The 21,096-nt window shown below is 49.7% G+C and overlaps 1 protein-coding gene across 1 annotated transcript in view; it reads right to left on the reverse strand.

Moving 5' to 3' along the window:
• LOC137319564 (mitochondrial adenyl nucleotide antiporter SLC25A24-like) overlaps window positions 1-21,096 on the reverse strand; it is a gene marked incomplete at both ends in the record, with an annotated part of 73,784 nt that overhangs the window by 24,712 nt on the left and 27,976 nt on the right. The window contains 2 exons of the mRNA XM_067981669.1: window positions 12,420-12,531; window positions 20,295-20,382. Coding sequence (XP_067837770.1) covers window positions 12,420-12,531; window positions 20,295-20,382 — 200 coding nt within the window. The remainder of the gene's footprint in view (window positions 1-12,419; window positions 12,532-20,294; window positions 20,383-21,096) is intronic.

The following is a 21,096-nucleotide window of genomic DNA, read 5'->3' on the forward strand; positions in this document are numbered from 1 at the left end:
CATGATACTGGTGCAGGAAGGGTTTGTTGTGCCGAAAAGTTGTGCCGGAAGCAAAGGGAAATGGTTGACGGGTGTTTTTGCAACTGAAAGGCTGTTTCCAGTGGGGTCCCGCAGGGCTCAGTACTGGGTTCCTTGCTCTTTGTGATATATATTGATGATTTGGACTTGAATGTGGGGGGCTTGATCAAGAAGTTTGCAGATGATACAAAAATTAGCCATGTGGTTGATAGTGAGGAGGAAATCTGTGGACTGCAGGAAGACATCAATGGACTGGTCAGGTGGGCAGCAAAGTGGCAAATGGAGTTCAGTCCGGAGCAGTGTGAGGTAATGCATTTGGGGAGAGCAAACAAAGCAAGGGAATACACAATAAATGGGAGGGTACTGAGAGGTGTAGAGGAAGTGAGGGACCTTGGAGTGCATGTCCACAGATCCCTGAAGGTAGCAGGACAGGTGGTTAAAAAGGCATACAGGATACTTTCCTTTATTAGCTGAGGCACAGAATATAAGAGTAGGGAGGTTATGCTGGAACTGTATAAAACACTAGTTAGGCCACAGCTTGAGTACTGGGTACAGTTCTGGTCACCACATTACAGGAAGGATGTAATTGCACTAGAGAGGGTGCAGAGGAGATTTACGAGGATGTTGCCAGGACTGGAGAATTTTAGCTATGAGGAAAGATTGGATAGGCTGGGGTTGTTCTCTTCAGAACAAAGGAGGCTGAGGGGAGATTTAATTGAGGTATAAAATTATGAGGGGCCGAGCTGAGAGGAGCCGAGCCGAGCGGAGGGAGCGTCCGATAAAAGGCGGGATTTCAGAGCGCTGAGAGGAGCCGAGCCGAGCGGAGGGAGCGTCCGATAAAAGGCGGGATTTCAGAGCGCTGAGAACAGCTGAGAGGAGCCGAGCCGAGCGGAGGGAGCGTCCGATAAAAGGCGGGATTTCAGAGCGCTGAGAGGAGCCGAGCCGAGCGGAGGGAGCGTCCGATAAAAGGCGGGATTTCAGAGCGCTGAGAACAGCTGAGAGGAGCCGAGCCGAGCGGAGGGAGCGTCCGATAAAAGGCGGGATTTCAGAGCGCTGAGAACAGCTGAGAGGAGCCGAGCCGAGCGGAGGGAGCGTCCGATAAAAGGCGGGATTTCAGAGCGCTGAGAGGAGCCGAGCCGAGCGGAGGGAGCGTCCGATAAAAGGCGGGATTTCAGAGCGCTGAGAGGAGCCGAGCCGAGCGGAGGGAGCGTCCGATAAAAGGCGGGATTTCAGAGCGCTGAGAACAGCTGAGAGGAGCCGAGCCGAGCGGAGGGAGCGTCCGATAAAAGGCGGGATTTCAGAGCGCTGAGAGGAGCCGAGCCGAGCGGAGGGAGCGTCCGATAAAAGGCGGGATTTCAGAGCGCTGAGAACAGCTGAGAGGAGCGGAGCTGGGGGAACGTCCGATAAAAGGCGGGATTTCAGAGCGTTGAGAGGAGCCGAGCCGAGCGGAGGGAGCGTCCGATAAAAGGTGGGATTTCAGAGCGCTGAGAACAGCTGAGAGGAGCCGAGCCGAGCGGAGGGAGGGTCCGATAAAAGGCGGGATTTCAGAGCGCTGAGAGGAGCCGAGCCGAGCGGAGGGAGCGTCCGATAAAAGGCGGGATTTCAGAGCGCTGAGAGGAGCCGAGCCGAGCGGAGCTGCGACCGAGTTCGAAGTGACGTCAGGAATCAGATCGGGACGCGACACAGGGGAGGCACCTGATTGGTGAGTAGGTTCAGGTGAGTATTTCTCCTTATCTACAGTAACTGAAGTAAAAGGAAAGGGAAGGTCTGCAGGTCTTATAGGAAGTAGCGTTTATTTTTTAGTGAATCAAGGTCCCTCGTGTAGTTAACATTCTCTAAATTGAGAACAATTTAAAGGAGTAAACTCCTTAAAGGGAGTGGTAAGTAGTTTTTCTTTCCTTTTTTTTTCTCTTGACATTGTAGTTGTTCTTAAGCTAATTTAAGGGTTAAGTCATGGCAGGAGATCCCAGCGCCGTGTCATGTTCCTCTTGTGGGATGTGGGAATTCAGGGCTCCTTCCTGTATCCCTGATTCCTTCACCTGCGGGAAGTGTGTCCAGCTGCAGCTATTGTTTGACCGCTTGACGGCTCTGGAGCTGCGGATGGACTCACTTTGGAGCATCCGCGATGCTGAGAAAGTCGTGGATAGCACGTTCAGTGAGTTGGTCACACCGCAGATAAAAATTACTGAGGGAGATAGTGAATGGGTGACCAACAGACAGAGGAAGAGTAGGAAGGCAGTGCAGGGGTCCCCTGCGGTCATCTCCCTCCAAAACAGGTATACCGTTTTGGATACTGTTGGCGGAGATGGCTCACCAGGGGAAGGTGGCAGTGGCCAGGTTCATGGCACCGTGGCTGGCTCTGCTGCACAGGAGGGCAGGAAAAAGAGTGGCAGAGCTATAGTGATAGGGGACTCGATTGTAAGGGGAATAGACAGGCGTTTCTGCGGACGCAACCGAGACTCCAGGATGGTATGTTGCCTCCCTGGTGCAAGGGTCAAGGATGTCTCGGAGCGGCTGCAGGACATTCTGGAGGGGGAGGGTGAACAGCCAGTTGTCGTGGTGCATATAGGCACCAACGATATAGGTAAAAAACAGGATGAGGTCCTACAAGCTGAATTTAGGGAGTTAGGAGTTAAACTAAAGAGTAGGACCTCAAAGGTAGTAATCTCAGGATTGCTACCAGTGCCACGGGCTAGTCAGAGTAGGAATGACAGGATAGCTAAGATGAATACGTGGCTTGAGAGATGGTGCAAGAGGGAGGGATTCAAATTCCTGGGCCATTGGAACCGGTTCTGGGGGAGGTGGGACCAGTACAAATTGGACGGTCTGCATCTGGGCAGGACTGGAACCAATGTCCTAGGGGGAGTGTTTGCTAGTGCTGTTGGGGAGGGTTTAAACTAATGTGGCAGGGGGATGGGAACCGATGCAGGAAGTCAGTGGGAAATAAAGTGGTGACAGAAACAAAAGGCAGTAAGGGAGAGTGTACAGAACATGACCGGACAGATGGTCTGAGAAAGCAGGGCAAAGACCAAGGGAAGACTAGATTAAACTGCATTTATTTCAATGCAAGAAGTCTGATGGGCAAGGCAGATGAACTCAGGGCATGGATGGGTACATGGGACTGGGATGTTATAGCTATTACTGAAACATGGCTAAGGGAGGGGCAGGACTGGCAGCTCAATGTTCCAGGGTACAGATGCTATAGGAAAGATAGAGCAGGAGGTAAGAGAGGAGGGGGAGTTGCGTTCTTGATTAGGGAGAACATCACGGCAGTAGTGAGAGGGGATATATCCGAGGGTTCGCCCACTGAGTCCATATGGGTAGAACTGAAAAATAAGAAGGGAGAGATCACTGATAGGATTGTACTACAGACCCCCAAATAGTCAACGGGAAATTGAGGAGCAAATATGTAAGGAGATTACAGACAGCTGCAAGAAAAATAGGGTGGTAATAGTAGGGGACTTTAACTTTCCCAACATTGACTGGGACAGCCATAGCATTAGGGGCTTGGATGGAGAGAAATTTGTTGAGTGTATTCAGGAGGAATTTCTCATTCAGTATGTGGATGGCCCGACTAGAGAGGGGGCAAAACTTGACCTCCTCTTGGGAAATAAGGAAGGGCAGGTGACAGAAGTGTTAGTGAGGGATCACTTTGGGACCAGTGATCATAATTCCATTAGTTTTAAGATAGCTATGGAGAAGGATAGGTCTGGCCCAAAAGTTAAAATTCTAAATTGGGGAAAGGCCAATTTTGATGCTATTAGACAGGAACTTTCAGAAGTTGATTGGGAGAGTCTGTTGGCAGGCAAAGGGACGTCTGGTAAGTGGGAGGCTTTCAAAAGTGTGTTAACCAGGGTTCAGTGTAAGCACATTCCTTATAAAGTGAAGGGCAAGGCTGGTAGAAGTAGGGAACCTTGGATGACTCGGGAGATTGAGGCACTAGTCAAAAATAAGAAGGAGGCATATGACATGCATAGGCAGCTGGGATCAAGTGGATCCCTTGAAGAGTATAGAGATTGCCGGAGTAGAGTTAAGAGAGAAATCAGGAGGGCAAAAAGGGGATATGAGATTGCTTTGGCAGATCAGGCAAAGGTGAATCCAAAGAGCTTCTACAAATACATAAAGGGCAAAAGGGTAACGAGGGAGAGAGTAGGGCCTCTTAAGGATCAACAAGGTCATCTATGTGCGGAACCACAAGAGATGGGTGAGATCCTGAATGAATATTTCACATCGGTATTTACGGTTGAGAAAGGCATGGATGTTAGGGAACTTGGGGAAATAAATAGTGATGTCTTGAGGAGTGTACATATTACAGAGAGGGAGGTGCTGGAAGTCTTAACGCGCATCAAGGTAGATAAATCTCCGGGACCTGATGAAATGTATCCCAGGACGTTATGGGAGGTTAGGGAGGAAATTGCGGGTCCCCTAGCAGAGATATTTGAATCATCCACCGCTACAGGTGAGGTGCCTGAAGATTGGAGGGTAGCAAATGTTGTGCCTTTGTTTAAGAAGGGCGGCAGGGAAAAGCCTGGGAACTACAGACCAGTGAGCCTGACATCTGTAGTGGGTAAGTTGTTAGAGGGTATTCTGAGGGATAGAATCTACAGGCATTTGGAGAGGCAGGGACTAATTAGGAACAGTCAGCATGGTTTTGTGAGAGGAAAATCATGTCTCACGAATTTGATTGAGTTTTTTGAAGGTGTAACCAAGAAGATAGATGAGGGCTGTGCAGTAGACGTGGTCTACATGGACTTCAGCAAAGCATTTGACAAGGTACCGCATGGTAGGTTGTTACATAAGGTTAAATCTCATGGGATCCAAGGTGAGGTAGCCAATTGGATACAAAATTGGCTTGACGACAGAAGACAGAGGGTGGTTGTCGAGGGTTGTTTTTCAAACTGGTTGCCTGTTTCCAGCGGTGTGCCTCAGGGATCGGTGCTGGGTCCGCTGTTATTTGTTATTTATATTAATGATTTGGATGAGAATTTAGGAGGCATGGTTAGTAAGTTTGCGGATGACACCAAGATTGGTGGCATTGTGGACAGTGAGGAGGGTTATCTGGGATTGCAGCGGGATCTTGATAAATTGGGCCAGTGGGCCGATGAATGGCAGATGGAGTTTAATTTAGATAAATGTGAGGTGATGCATTTTGGTAGATCGAATCGGGCCAGGACCTACTCCGTTAATGGTAGGGCGTTGGGGAGAGTTATAGAACAAAGAGATCTAGGAGTACAGATTCATAGCTCCTTGAAAGTGGAGTCACAGGTGGATAGGGTGGTGAAGAAGGCATTCAGCATGCTTGGTTTCATTGGTCAGAACATTGAATGCAGGAGTTGGGATGTCTTGTTGAAGTTGTACAGGGCATTGGTGAGGCCACACTTGGAGTACTGTGTACAGTTCTGGTCACCCTATTATAGAAAGGATATTATTAAACTAGAAAGAGTGCAGAAAAGATTTACTAGGATGCTACCGGGACTTGATGGTTTGACTTACAGGGAGAGGTTAGACAGACTGGGACTTTATTCCCTGGAGAGTAGGAGGTTAAGGGGTGATCTTATAGAAGTCTATAAAATAATGAGGGGCATAGATAAGGTCGATAGTCAAAATCTTTTCCCAAAGGTAGGGGAGTCTATAACGAGGGGGCACAGATTTAAGGTGAGAGGGGAGAGATACAAAAGGATCCAGAGGGGCAATTTTTTCACTCAAAGGGTGGTGAGTGTCTGGAACGAGCTGCCAGAGGCAGTAGTAGAGGCGGGTACAATTTTGTCTTTTAAAAAGCATTTGGACAGTTACATGGGGAAGATGGGTATCGAGGGATATGGGCCAAGTGCAGGCAATTGGGACTAGCTTAGTGGTATAAACTGGGCGACATGGACATGTTGGGCCGAAGGGCCTGTTTCCATGTTGTAACTTCTATGATTCTATGATTCTATGATTCTATAGAGTGGATAGGGAGGACCTATTTCCATTAGCAGAGGGGTCAGTGACCAGGGGGCATAGATTTAAAGTAATTGGTAGAAGGATTAGAGGGGAGCTGAGGAGAAGTGTTTTCACCCAGAGGGTGGTGGGGGTCTGGAACTCCCTGCCTGAGAGGGTGGGAGAGGCAGAAACCCTCAACTCATTTAAAAAGTACCTGGATGTGCCCCTGAAGTGCCGTAAACTATAGGGCTACGGACCAAGTGCTGGAAAGTGGGATTAAGCTGGGTGGCTCTTTATTGGCCAGCACAGACACAATGGGCCGAATGGCCTCCTTCTACATCGTAACTTTCCATCATTCTATGATTCTCCCCCCACATTATCTTGAGCACGGATCATCAGCAGCAGCGCACGTAGATCCACCGTCCATTCCGGGACATACCCGCACAGTCCGGGAGTGTTAGTAACCCCAGGGACAGACACACCAGAGGTGGGAGCCACTGTGGTGTACAGTCGGGGCAGTGGGAGGTGGGGGGCTGACCCTGGGAGTCCTCACCATTGACTCCGGACCCCATGGAGTCTCGACTTCAGGTCAAACATTGCCAAGGAAACCTCCTGCTGATTACCACCTACCGCCCTCTTTCAGCTGATGAATCAGTCCTCCTCCATGTTGAGCACCACTTGGAGGAAGCACTGAGGGTAGTAAGGGCACAGAATGTACTCTGGGTGGGGGACTTCAATGTCCATCACCAAGAGTGGCTCGGTAGCCACTACTGACCGAGCTGGCCAAGTCCTGAAGGACACAGTTGCTAGACTGGGCCTGCGGCAGGTGTGTGAGCGAACCAACACGAGGAAAAACCTACTTGACCTCGTCCTCACCAATCTACCTGTCGCAAATGCATCTGTCCATGATAGTATTGGTAGGAGTGACCACCGCACAGTCCTTGTGGAGACGAAGTCCCGTCTTCACACTGAGGACACCGTCCATCGTGTCATGTGACACTACCACAGTGTTAAGTGAGATAGATTAAGAACAGATCTAGCAGCTCAAAACTGGGCCTCCAAGAGGTGCTGTGGGCCAGCAGCAGCAGAATTGTATTCCAGCACAATCTGTAACCTCATGGCCCGGCATATTCCTCACTCTACCATTACCAACAAGCCAGGGGATCAACCCTGGTTCAATGAGGAGTGTAGAAGAGCATGCTGGGAGCACCAGGCGTACCTAAAAATGAGATGCCAACCTGGTGAAGCTACAACTCAGGACTACATGCATGCTAAACAGCGGAAGCAACATGTTATAAACAGAGCTAAGCGATTCCACAACCAACGGATCAGATCAATACTCTGCAGTCCTGCCACATCCAGTCGTGAATGGTGGTGGACAATTAAACAACTAACGGGAGGAGGAGGCTCTGTAAACATCCCCATCCTCAATAATGACGGAGCCCAGCATGTGAGTGTAAAAGACAAGGCTGAAGCGTTTGCAACCATCTTCAGCCAGAAGTGCCGAGTGGATGATCCATCTTGGCCTCCTCCCGATATCCCCACCATCACAGAAGCAAGTCTTCAGCTAATTTGATTCACTCCATGTGATATCAAGAAACGGCTGAGTGCACTGGATACAGCAAAGGGCTATGGGCCCCGACAACATCCCAGCTGTAGTACTGAAGACTTGTGCTCCAGAACTAGCTGCGCCTCTAGCCAAGCTGTTCCAGTACAGCCACAACACTGGCATCTACCCGACAATGTGGAAAATTGCCCAGGTATGTCCTGTCCACAAAAGCAGGACAAATCCAATCCGGCCAATTACCGCCCCATCAGTCTACTCTCAATCATCAGCAAAGTGATGGAAGGTGTCGTCGACAGTGCTATCAAGCGGCACTTACTCACCAATAACCTGCTCACCGATGCTCAGTTTGGGTTCCGCCAGGACCACTCGGCTCCAGACCTCATGACAGCCTTGGTCCAAACATGGACAAAAGAGCTGAATTCCAGAGGTGAGGTGAGAGTGACTGCCCTTGACATAGAATCATAGAATCATAGAAGTTACAACATGGAAACAGGCCCTTCGGCCCAACATGTCCATGTCGCCCAGTTTATACCACTAAGCTAGTCCCAATTGCCTGCACTTGGCCCATATCCCTCAATACCCATCTTACCCATGTAACTGTCCAAATGCTTTTTAAAAGACAAAATTGTACCCGCCTCTACTACTGCCTCTGGCAGCTCGTTCCAGACACTCACCACCCTTTGAGTGAAAAAATTGCCCCTCTGGACCCTTTTGTATCTCTCCCCTCTCACCTTAAATCTATGCCCCCTCGTTATAGACTCCCCTACCTTTGGGAAAAGATTTTGACTATCGACCTTATCTATGCCCCTCATTATTTTATAGACTTCGATAAGATCACCCCTTAACCTCCTGCTCTCCAGGGAAAAAAGTCCCAGTCTGTCTAACCTCTCCCTGTAAGTCAAACATCAAGGCAGCATTTGACCGAGTGTGGCACCAAGGAGCCCTAGTAAAATTGAAGTCAATGGGAATCAGGGGGAAAACTCTCCATTGGCTGGAGTCATACCGAGCACAAAGGAAGATGGTAGTGGTTGTTGGAGGCCAAGCATCTCAGCCCCAGGGCATTGCTGCAGGAGTTCCTCAGGGCAGTGTCCGAGGCCCAACCATCTTCAGCTGCTTCATCAATGACCTTCCCTCCATCATAAGGTCAGAAATGGGGATGTTCGCTGATGACTGCACAGTGTTCAGTTCCATTCGCAACCCCTCAGATAATGAAGCAGTCCGAGCCCGCATGCAGCAAGACCTGGACAACATCCAGGCTTGGGCTGATAAGTGGCAAGTAACATTCGCGCCAGATAAGTGCCAGGCAATGACCATCTTCAACAAGAGAGAGTCTAACCACCTCCCCTTGACATTCAACGGCATTACCATCGCCGAATTCCCCACCATCAACATCCTGGGGGTCACCATTGACCAGAAACATAACTGGACCAGCCATATAAATACTGTGGCTACGAGAGCAGGTCAGAGGCTGGGTATTCTGCGGCGAGTGACTCACCTCCTGACTCCCCAAAGCCTTTCCACCATCTACAAGGCACAAGTCAGGAGTGTGATGGAATACTCTCCACTTGCCTGGATGAGTGCAGCTCCAACAACACTCAAGAAGCTCGACACCATCCAAGATAAAGCAGCCCGCTTGATTGGCACCCCATCCACCACCCTAAACATTCACTCCCTTCACCACCGGCGCACTGTGGCTGCAGTGTGCACCATCCACAGGATGCACTGCAGCAACTCGCCAAGGCTTCTTCGACAGCACCTCCCAAACCCGCGATCTCCACCACCTAGAAGGACAAGAGCAGCAGGTACATGGGAACAACACCACCTGCACGTTCCCCTCCAAGTCACACACCATCCCAACTTGGAAATATATCGCCGTTCCTTCATTGTCGCTGGGTCAAAATCCTGGAACTCCCTTCCTAACAGCACTGTGGGAGAACCTTCACCACACGGACTGCAGCGGTTCAAGGCGGCGGCTCACCACCACCTTCTCAAGGGCAATTCGGGATGGGCAATAAATGCCGGCCTTGCCAGCGACGCCCACATCCAGTGAACGAATAAAAAAAAAAAAATCGGGAATAATTCTGGGAAAGAATGGGTGGAGGTGGGAGGTTTTACTCGTTCCTTTATCGATGTGATTGTGACTTCACACAACACTGCTGGTCCTGGAGATGGGAAGCACCACATTTGTCGAATTCTTGTTATATTTATGTTGTGATAAAAAGTTCTAATCATATTTTACCAGGATAGGATGAAGCTGTTCCAAGATGCTGTGTCAACCACTAGTTTAATACAGTCGGGATAAAGAGGAACTGTTAAAAATACCATTAAAGCAGTCTGTTTTGCCAACTGATGCACTCTCCAAGTTTCTTGACCAATTTTAAAAAGCCCTGTCAATTTAAAATCATTCAGAATGATACCGGGGCTTAGAGACTTAAATTACAAGGACAGGTTGCATAGACTAGCCTTGTATTCCCTTGAGTTTAGAAGACAAGGGTGATCGAATTAAGGTGTTTAAGAGGATTAAAGGATTTGGTAGGGTCGATAGAGAGAAACTATTTCCTCTGGTGGGGGGAGTCCAGAACAAGGGGGAATAATCTTAAAATTATAGCTCGGCCGTTCAGGGGTGAAATCAGGAAGCATTTCTTCACACAAAGGGGAGTGGGAATCTGGAACTCTCTCCCCCAAAAAGCTGTGGATATACTGGAAGGCAATTGGAGTTTTCAAGACTGAGATCGAAAGAATTTTGTTGGATAAATGTTGCTACACTACCAGCACTGATCCCTGTGGAACACCAGTTAACATTAGCTGACCATCAGACCTCTGGCACTATTCCCTTCTCTAATGAATTTTTATACATATGTAATAGTGCCTCTGCTATCTCCTCCCTAACTTCTTTTAATATTCACAGATGCAATCCATCCGGACCGGGGGTTCTATCCTCTCTAAGTTTAATTAGTTTAGCAATTATTTCTCCCCTTTCTATCTTAAATGTCTTTATATCTTTTTTGATCTCCTCTCCTCTTCCAATGTCCTGCCCACCTTGTTCGTTTTTTCCTGGTAAATACGGAGGCAAAGTAATTATTCAATGTTTCTGCCATTTCACTGTCATTACCTGTGAGTTTATCTTGTGTATCCCTTAGTGGCCCAATCCCTATCCTGATTTTTCTTTTGTTATTTATGTGTCTGTAGAATACTTCACTATTTCTTTTTATAGTCCATGATAATTTAATTTTGGAGTTCCCCTTGGCCTCGCTAATAGTTTTTTTGACTTCTGTGTCAGTGTTGGGGATAAACCAGGTGATAAAGGGGCCCCAGCAATTCAAGCTAATGTGAAGAGTTTGTCCGTCTTTTCATCGTTAGAAAGTTGCTGCTAAATTCAGTGGCTGGAACACAGGAAGATTCTATCTGCAGACGCTTTATCGCAACAGACAGGAGAGAGATAAATCCTGACAGAAAAAGATCCAGTGATTCTTTCGATCGTCGAAAACGGGCGATATCGGATTTGCTGCAAGTTAAACATCTCTCCTGATTTTCAATTGCATTGACTTCAATCGTGAGAGAGGTATGACAGGCGATTGAATCGCTCTCTCTGTGTGGGGGGGTGAAGAGGGCCGACGTCGGGGGCTCTTTAGGGGGGACGTCGGGGGCTCTTTAGGGGGGACGTCGGGGGCTCTTTAGGGGGGACGTCGGGGGCTCTTTAGGGGGGACGTCGGGGGCTCTTTAGGGGGGACGTCGGGGGCTCTTTAGGGGGGACGTCGGGGGCTCTTTAGGGGGGACGTCGGGGGCTCTTTAGGGGGGACGTCGGGGGCTCTTTAGGGGGGACGTCGGGGGCTCTTTAGGGGGGACGTCGGGGGCTCTTTAGGGGGGACGTCGGGGGCTCTTTAGGGGGGACGTCGGGGGCTGTTTAGGGGGGACGTCGGGGGCTCTTTAGGGGGGACGTCGGGGGCTCTTTAGGGGGGACGTCGGGGGCTCTTTAGGGGGGACGTCGGGGGCTCTTTAGGGGGGACGTCGGGGGCTGTTTAGGGGGGACGTCGGGGGCTGTTTAGGGGGGACGTCGGGGGCTGTTTAGGGGGGACGTCGGGGGCTGTTTAGGGGGGACGTCGGGGGCTGTTTAGGGGGGACGTCGGGGGCTGTTTAGGGGGGACGTCGGGGGCTGTTTAGGGGGGACGTCGGGGGCTGTTTAGGGGGGACGTCGGGGGCTGTTTAGGGGGGACGTCGGGGGCTGTTTAGGGGGGACGTCGGGGGCTGTTTAGGGGGGACGTCGGGGGCTGTTTAGGGGGGACGTCGGGGGCTGTTTAGGGGGGACGTCGGGGGCTGTTTAGGGGGGACATTGGGGGGGGGTGAAGAGGGGGGACATCAGAGCGGGAGACATCGGACATCGGAGCAGTGTGCAAAGGTCGGTTCATTTCGTGTTTTCACTTCCATTTATGGTTTTTTATTTAATTTATCTTGTTTCTTGTTCCCTGATCCTGGTTTCACCAGGTGTGAATCAGAAGTGGTGGGCAAGCCGCCCAGGTAAATTAAAAATCATTACAATTACTTCCTCTGTCACAGGTAAATTGCCTTGAATACCTCAATGAGGTACATTTGACTCTTTAACTGTCATCCTGCCGGCTTTAATTACCGGCGGGACTTCCGTTTTCGGTTCGCCCGCGCGCACACAGATGGGTCCCTGGGAAACTCGGAAGTCGGCGGGTTGGAGCCGGCTTCCGAACCCCAACGGGATTTCTGCGATTTTCCCCGCCCCCCGCCCCCAATTGCCCCCTAAAATCACCCCCTGGTGTGAGATGGGGAGAGATGTATTCCGGCAGTTGAATTGATTTCTCTCTCTGTGCTGTAAAGGGAGTCTGGGTATGAGGTATTGAGCAGTGAAACATCGCTGTGTAAACATGAAGTACAAACTCCGGTGGCTCACCGTCGAATGTTTCCAGAAATGGATGATTTCTTGGATGCTCGTTGCTGGGTTGAACATGAAGTGGTCCCGCCATTCGTTCCAGTCCACTGTCATGGTCCCGTCTGCATCCATACTGCAGCAAAGGAGACGAAACAATGGGTCAGAGGTTACAATCTCCACTTTCTGTCTCCTTACCTTGATAGGGTTACATTAACCTCTATCAATAATATCTTTCAATTTCAAGTTCTGGTGTGCAGAATAAGAAACCACCTCATATCTTATTTCATATCCAGCAACAACATCTTGCATTTATACAGCGCCTTTAACGTAGAAAAACGTTCCAAGGCGCTTCACAGGAGCCTAATCAAACTGCCGGAACCTTCCTCTTTATAATAATTAAGATGTTGGGAAGGGTCATTGCTGGACATGCCTTTCCATCACTGTGTTCTCCCCGTGTGTTAGGCACACTAATAACTCAAACTCACTCCGCACTATCTATAGATTAGTACAATTCTTGTGTATGACATACACTTTCTGTCCACCAATATTACTTCCTGTAACACATTTTGTGAGATCATTTATAATAAGAAAACTGTAATATAGAATCATACAGCACAGAAGGAGGCCTTTTGGCCCATCGTGCCTGTGCCGGCTCTTTGAAAGATCTATCCAATTAGTCCCACTCCCCTGCTCTTTCCCCATAGCCCTGAAAATTTCTCTTTTCCCTTTTGAAAGTTATTATTGAATCTGCTTCCACCGCCCTTTCAGGCAGCGCATTCCAGATCAGAACAACTCGCTGCGTAAAAAAATGTTTCCTCATCTCCCCCCTGGTTCTTTTGCCAATTACCTTAAATCTGTGTCCTCTGGTTACCGACCCTCCTGCCAGTGGAAACAGTTTCTCCCTATTGACTATCAAAACCCATCCTAATTTTGAACACTTCTATTAAATCTCCCCTTAACCTTCGCTGCTCTAAGGAGAACAATCCCAGCTTCTCCAGTATATCCATATAACTGAAGTCCCTCATCCCTGGTACCATTCCAGTAATGGGAGAGAGAAAACAGGGAACTACAGGCCAGTTAGCCTCTGACACCTGTAGGGAAAATGCTAGAATTTATTATTAACGACGTAGTAACAGGGCACTCAGAAAATCATAATACGATTAGGCAGAGTCAACACGGTTTCACGAAAGGGAAATCGTATTTGACAAATTTATTGGCGTTTTTCTGAGGTTGTAACTAGCAGGGTAGATAAAGGGGAACCAGTGGATGTGGTATATTTGGATTTTCAAAAGGCATTCGATAAGGTGCCACATAAAAGGTTGTTACACAAGATAAGGGATATTGGGATTGGGGTAATATAGTAGCATGGATTGAGGATTGGTTAACAGAGAAAAAAGAGAGTAGGGATAAATGGGTCATTTTTGGGTTGGCAGGCTGTAACTAGTGGGGTGCCTCAAGGATCAGTGCTTGGGCCTCAGCTTTTTTTAAAAACTCATTCATGGGATGTGGGCGTCGCTGGCGAGGCCGGCATTTATTGCTCATCCCTAATTGCCCTCGAGAAGGTGGTGGTGAGCCGCCTTCTTGAACCGCTGCAGTCCGTGTGGTGAAGGTTCTCCCACAGTGCTGTTAGGAAGGGAGTTCCAGGATTTTGACCAAGCGACGATGAAGGAACGGCGATATATTTCCAAGTCGGGATGGTGTGTGACTTGGAGGGGAACGTGCAGGTGGTGTTGTTCCCATGTACCTGCTGCTCTTGTCCTTCTAGGTGGTAGAGGTCGCGGGTTTGGTACGTGCTGTCGAAGAAGCCTTGGCGAGTTGCTGCATTGCATCCTGTGGATGGTACACACTGTATCCATGGTGAGCCGGTGATGAAGGGAGAGCCAATATATATCAATATAAGAACATAAGAAATAGGAGCAGGAGCAGGAGTAGGCCATCGGGCCCCTCGAGCCTGCTCCGCCATTCAATCAGATCATGGCTGATCTTCTCCGTTTTCCTGCCTGATCCCCGAGTGTAATGTATCCAAGTTTGCTGATGATACAAAGCTAAGTGGAAAAGTAAGCGATGAGGAGGACACAAAGAAGCTGCAAAGGGATATAGGGAGGTTAAGTAAGTGGGCGAGAAGGTGGAGATGGAGTATAATGTGGGGAAATGTGCAATTATCCACTTTGGTAGGGAGAATAGAAAAGCAAAATACTTTTTACAAGATGAGAGACTAAGAAATGTTGGCATTCAGAGGGATTTGGATGTCCCTGTACACAAATCACAGGAAGTTAACATGCAGTTACAACAAGCAGCTAGGAAGGCAGATGGTATGCTAGCCTTTATTGCAAGGAGGTTGGAGTATAAGAGTAAGGAGGTCTTGCTGCAATTATATAGGGCTCTGGTGAGACCACACCTTGAGTATTGTGTACAATTTTGGTCTCCTTACCCAAGGAAGGATATACTTGCCTTAGAGGGGGTACAACGAAGGTTAATGGAATGCTGGTCTTTATATCTAGAGGACCAGAGTACAAGGGGGCAGAAGTTATGCTGCAGCGATACAAAACCCTGGTTAGACCGCACCTGGAGTACTGTGAGCAGTTCTGGGCACCGCACCTTCGGAAGGACATATTGGCCTTGGAGGGAGTGCAGCGTAGGTTTACTGGAATGATACCCGGACTTCAAGGGTTAAGTTACGAGGAGAGATTACACAAATTGTGGTTATATTCTCTAGAGTTTCGAAGGCTAAGGGGTGATCTGATCAAAGTTTATAAGATATTAAGGGGAACAGATAGGGTGGATAGAGAGAAACTATTTCCGCTGGTTGGGGATTTTAGGAGTAGGGGGCACAGTCTAAAAATTAGAGCCAGACCTTTCAGGAGTGAGATTAGAAAACATTTCTACACACAAAGGGTTGTAGCAGTTTGGAACTCTCTTCCGCAAACGGCAATTGATACTAGCTCAATTGCTAAATTTAAATCTGAGATAGATAGCTTTTTGGCAACCAAAGGTATTAAGGGATATGGGCCTAAGGCAGGTATATGGAGTTAGATCACAGATCAGCCATGATCTTATCAATTGGCGGAGCAGGCACGAGGGGCAGAATGGCCTACTCCTGTTCCTATGTTCCTCTCCAAGGCCTTGACGTTCTTCCTAAAGTGTGTTGCCCAGAATTGGGCACAATGCTGCAGCTGGGGCGTAACTAGTATTTTATAAAGGTTTAGCATAACTTCCTTGCTTTTGTACTCTCTGCCTCTATTAATAAAGCCCAGGATCCCTTGTGTTTTTTTTTTAACAGCCTTCTCAACTTGTCCTGGCACCTCCAAAGATTTGTGTACATACACCCCCAGGTCTCTCTGTTCCTGCACCCCCTTTAAAATTGTACCATTTAGTTTATATTGCCTCTCCTCATTCTTCCTACCAAAATGTATCACTTCACACTTCTCTGTTAAATTCCATCCCCCATGTGTCTGCCCATTTCACCAGTCTATCTCTATCTCTGTCCTCCTGAAGTCTGTTACTATCCTCCTCACTGTTTACTACATTTCCAAGCTTTATGACATCTACAAACTTTGAAATTCTACCCTCTATACCCAAGTCCAGGTCATTAATATATATCAAAAAGAGCAGTGGTCCGAATACTGACCCCTGGGGGACACCACTATAAACTTCCCTCCAGTCTGAAAAACAACCGTTCACCACTACTCTCTGCTTTCTGTCCCTTAGCCAATTTTGTACCCACACTGCCACTGTCCCTTTAATAACATGGTAGGGAGTTACAGGATATTGACCCAGCAACGGTGAAGGAACGGCGATATATTTCCAAGTCGGGATGGTGTGTGACTTGGAGGGGAACGTGCAGGTGGTGTTGTTCCCATGTACCTGCTGCTCATGTCCATCCAGGCGGTGGAGATCGTGGGTTTGGGAGGTGCTGTCGAAGAAGCCTTAGCGAGTTGCTGCAGTGCATCCTGTAGATGGAACACACTGCAACGCAGTGCGCAGGCGGGGGAGGGAGCGGGTGAATAAGGCGGGGGAGGGAGTGAATGTTCAGGGTGGTGGATGGGGTGCCGATCGAATGGGCTGCTTTGTCCTGGATGGTGTCGAGCTCCTTGAGTGTTGTTGGAGCTGCACTCATCCAGGCAAGTTAAGAGTATTCCATCACACTCCTGACTTGTGCCTTGGAGATGGTGGAAAGGCTTTGGGGAGTCAGGAGGTGAGTCACTCGCCACAGAATACACAGCCTCTGACCTGCTCTTGTAGCCACAGTATTTATGTGGCTGGTCCAGTTATGTTTCTGGTCAATGGTGACCCCCAGGATGTTGATGGTGGGGGATTCGGCGATGGTAATGCTGTTGAATGTCAAGGGGAGGTGGTTAGACTCTCTCTTGTTGGAGATGGTCATTGCCTGGCACTTGTCTGGTGCGAATGTTACTTGCCACTTATGAGCCCAATCCTGGATGTTGTCCAGGTCTTGCTGCATGTGGGCATGGACTGCTTCATTATCTGAGGGGTTGCGAATGGAACTTAACACTGTGCAATCATCAGCGAACATCACCATTTCTGACCTTATGATGGAGGGAAGGTCATTGATGAAGCAGCTGAAGATGGTTGGGCCTAGGACACTACCCTGAGGAACTCCTGCAGCAATGCCCTGGGGCTGAGATGATTGGCCTCCAACAACCACTACCATCTTCCTTAGTGCTCGGTATGACTCTAGCCACTGGAGAGTTTTCCCCCTGATTACCATTACCATTGACTTCAATTTTACTGGGGCTCCTTGGTGCCACACTCGGTCAAATGCTGCCTTGATGTCAAGGGCAGTCACTCTCACCTCACCTCTGGAATTCAGCTCTTTTGTCCATGTTTGGACCAAGGCTGTAATGAGGTCTGGAGCCGAGTGGTCCTGGCGGAACCTCATTCTCTAGAATCAAGTCCAGCAATGCCTCCTTCCTCGTTGGGCCGGAAATGTACTGATTAAGAAAGTTCTCCTGAACATATTTCAGAAATTCCTCCCCCTCTCTGCCCTTTACACTATTACTATCCCAGTCTACATCAGGATTGTTGAAGTCCCCCATTATCACTACTCTATAGCTTTTGCACCTCTCTGTAATTTCCCTGCAAGTTTGTTCCTCTATCTCCTTCCCACTAGTTGATGGCCTATAGAATACATCCAGTAGTGTAATGGCACCTCTTTTATTTCCTAAGTCTAACCAAATAGATTCTGTCCTTGACCCCTCCAGGACATCCTCTCTCTCCAGCACTACAAGATTCTCCTTAATCAATACTGACACCCCCCCCCCCCTCCTTTCTTTCCTTCCCTATCTTTCCTGAACACCTTGTATCCAGGAATATTTAGTACCCAATCCTGCCCTTTTTTGAGCCAGGTCTCCGTTATCGCCACGACATCATATTCCCATGTGGCTATTTGCCAATTTATTTTATATTCCCCCCACAGCACCAGCGAGCCTCCCCACGAGGACAGTTGGTCCCAGCTCCGTTGAAGAGCAACCCATCCGGCCTGTACACGTCTCACCTTCTAAAGCCCTCCCTCCTGCACCATCTCTCCAGCCACGCATTCATCTGCTCTATCCTCCTATTTCTATACTCACTAGCGCATGGCACTGGGAGTAATCCGGAGATTACTACCTTTGAGGTCCTGCTTCTTAATCTCTTTCTTAATTCCTTAAAATCTGCCTGCAGGACTCATCCCTCTTTCTACCTATGTCGTTGATACGGATATGGACCACGGCCCCTGGCTGTTCACCCTCCTCTCCCCACAGAATGTTCTCAGTGACACCCTTGACCCTGACACCAGGGAGGCAACATACCATCCTGGAATCACATCTGCGGCCGCAGAAACACCCGTCTACTCCCCGAACTATAGAATCCCCCATCACTATTGCTCTCCTGACCTTTCTCCTGCCCCCGTTCAGCTGAGCCACCCATGGTGCTGTGGACTTGGCTCTGGCTGCACTCCCCAGAGGAACCCTCTCCCTCACCAGCATTCAGAAGGGAGTTTTCTCCCTGATCCCCATTGACCAGTTTGACTGGGCCTCCTTGGTGCCACTTTGGAATTCAGCTTGTGTCTATGTTTGGACTAAAGCTTTAATGAGGTCTGGAGCCGAGTGTTGTTTGACATAACATAGAAACATAGAAACATAGAAAATAGGAGCAAGAGAAGGCCATTCGGCTCTTCGGGCCTGTTCCATCATTCAAAATGATCATGGCTGATCGTCTAACTCAGTACCCTGTTCCTGCTTTTTCCCCATATCCCTTGGTCCCTTTAGCATTAATATATCTATCTCCTTCTTGAATACATCTAATGACTTGGCCTCCACTGCCTTCTGTGGTAGAGAATTCCACAGGTTCACCACCCTCTGAGTAAAGAAATTTCTCATCTCGGTTCTAAATGGCATACCCCGTATCCTGAGACTGTGACCCCTGGTTCTGGACTCCCCAGCCATCAGGAACATCCTCCCTGCATCTAGTCTGTCTCGTCCTGTTAGAATTTTATATGTTTCGATGAGATCACCTCTCATTCTTCTAAACTCTAGTGAATACAGGCCTAGTCGACCCAATCTCTCCTCAGACGTCAGTCCTGCCATCCCAGGAATCAGTCTGGTAAACCTTCGTTGCACTCTCTCCATGGCAAGGACATCCTTCCTCAAATAAGGAGACCAAAACTGCACACAATACTCCAGATGTGGTCTCACCAAGGCCCTGTATAACTGTATAACTGCATTGCTGCAGGAGTTCCTCAGGGCAGTGTCCTAGGCCCAACCATCTTCAGCTGCTTCATCAATGACCTTCCCTCCATCATAAGGTCAGAAATGGGGATATTCGCTGATGATTGCACAGTGTTCAGTTCCATTCGCAACCCCTCAAATAATGAAGCAGTCTAAGCCCACATGCAGCAAGACCTTGGACAACATCCAGGCTTGGGCTCGTAAGTGGCAAGTAACATTCGCACCAGACAAGTGCCAGGCAATGACCATCTCCAACAAGAGAGAGTCTAACCACCTCCCCCTGACATTCAACGGCATTTCCATCGCCGAATCCCCCACCATCAACATCCTGGGGGTCACCATTGACCAGAAACATAACTGGACCAACCATATAAATACTGTGGCTACAAGAGCAGGTCAGAGGCTGGGTATTCTGTGGCAAGTGACTCACCTCCTGATTCCCCAAAGCCTTTCCACCATCTCCAAGGCACAAGTCAGGAGTGTGATGGAATACTCTCCACTTGCCTGGATGAGTGCAGCTCCAACAACACTCAAGAAGCTCGACACCATCCAGGACAAACCAGCCCGCTTGATTGGCACCCCATCCACCACCCTAAACATTCACTCCCTTCACCACCGGCGCACAGTGGCTGCAATGTGTACCATCCATAGGATGCACTGCAGCAACTCGCCAAGGCTTCTTCGACAGCACCTCCCAAACCCGCAACCTCTACCACCTAGAAGGGCAAGAGCAGCAGGCACATGGGAACAACACCACCTGCACGTTCCCCTCCAAGTCACACACCATCCTGACGTGGAAATATATCGCCGTTCCTTCATCGTCGCTGGGTCAAAATCCTGGAACTCCCTTCCTAACAGCACTGTGGGAGAACCTTCACCACACGGACTGCAGCGGTTCAAGAAGGCGGCTCACCACCACCTTCTCAAGGGCAATTAGGGATGGGCAATAAATGCCGGCCTCACCAGCGACGCCCACATCCCATGAACGAATAAAAAAAAAAGACATCCCTGCTCCTGTACTTAAATCCTCTTGGCCAACATACCATTCGCCTTCCCAACTGTTTGTTAACAGTTAACAATTATTCAAAGAAAGGGTGTGTTTCTGACTCATTGGGAACAACCCACACAACAAATATTGCCAGTGAGATCCTTCACGACATTAGCTAACCTCTGAAGAATCTTCTCTGCTTTCTGAAGATTGATACTGATTCCCAGTGACTTCAGAGACTCGACAATCTCAGCAGCATCAATCCTCCCTAAAAGAATAAAATAACACTTCAGTAAAAGTCCCCATGAACAGAGGATACAGCGGGCGACACACAGCACGGGTCGGGGGGTACGGCGGGCGACACACAGCACGGGTCGGGGGGTACGGCGGGCGACACACAGCACGGGTCGGGGGGTACGGCGGGCGACACACAGCACGGGTCGGGGGGTACGGCGGGCGACACACAGCACGGGTCGGGGGGGTACGGCGGGCGACACACAGCACGGGTCGGGGGGTACGGCGGGCGACACACAGCACGGGTCGGGGGGTACGGCGGGCGACACACAGCACGGGTCGGGGGGTACGGCGGGCGACACACAGCACGGGTCGGGGGGTACGGCGGGCGACACACAGCACGGGTCGGGGGGTACGGCGGGCGACACACAGCACGGGTCGGGGGGTACGGCGGGCGACACACAGCACGGGTCGGGGGGTACGGCGGGCGACACACAGCACGGGTCTGGCGGTACGGCGGGCGACACACAGCACGGGTCTGGCGGTACGGCGGGCGACACACAGCACGGGTCTGGCGGTACGGCGGGCGACACACAGCACGGGTCTGGCGGTACGGCGGGCGACACACAGCACGGGTCTGGCGGTACGGCGGGCGACACACAGCACGGGTCTGGCGGTACGGCGGGCGACACACAGCACGGGTCTGGCGGTACGGCGGGCGACACACAGCACGGGTCTGGCGGTACGG

Source organism: Heptranchias perlo, unplaced genomic scaffold, assembly GCF_035084215.1.
Source record: "Heptranchias perlo isolate sHepPer1 unplaced genomic scaffold, sHepPer1.hap1 HAP1_SCAFFOLD_861, whole genome shotgun sequence".
In the NCBI taxonomy this organism is placed as follows: domain Eukaryota; kingdom Metazoa; phylum Chordata; class Chondrichthyes; order Hexanchiformes; family Hexanchidae; genus Heptranchias; species Heptranchias perlo.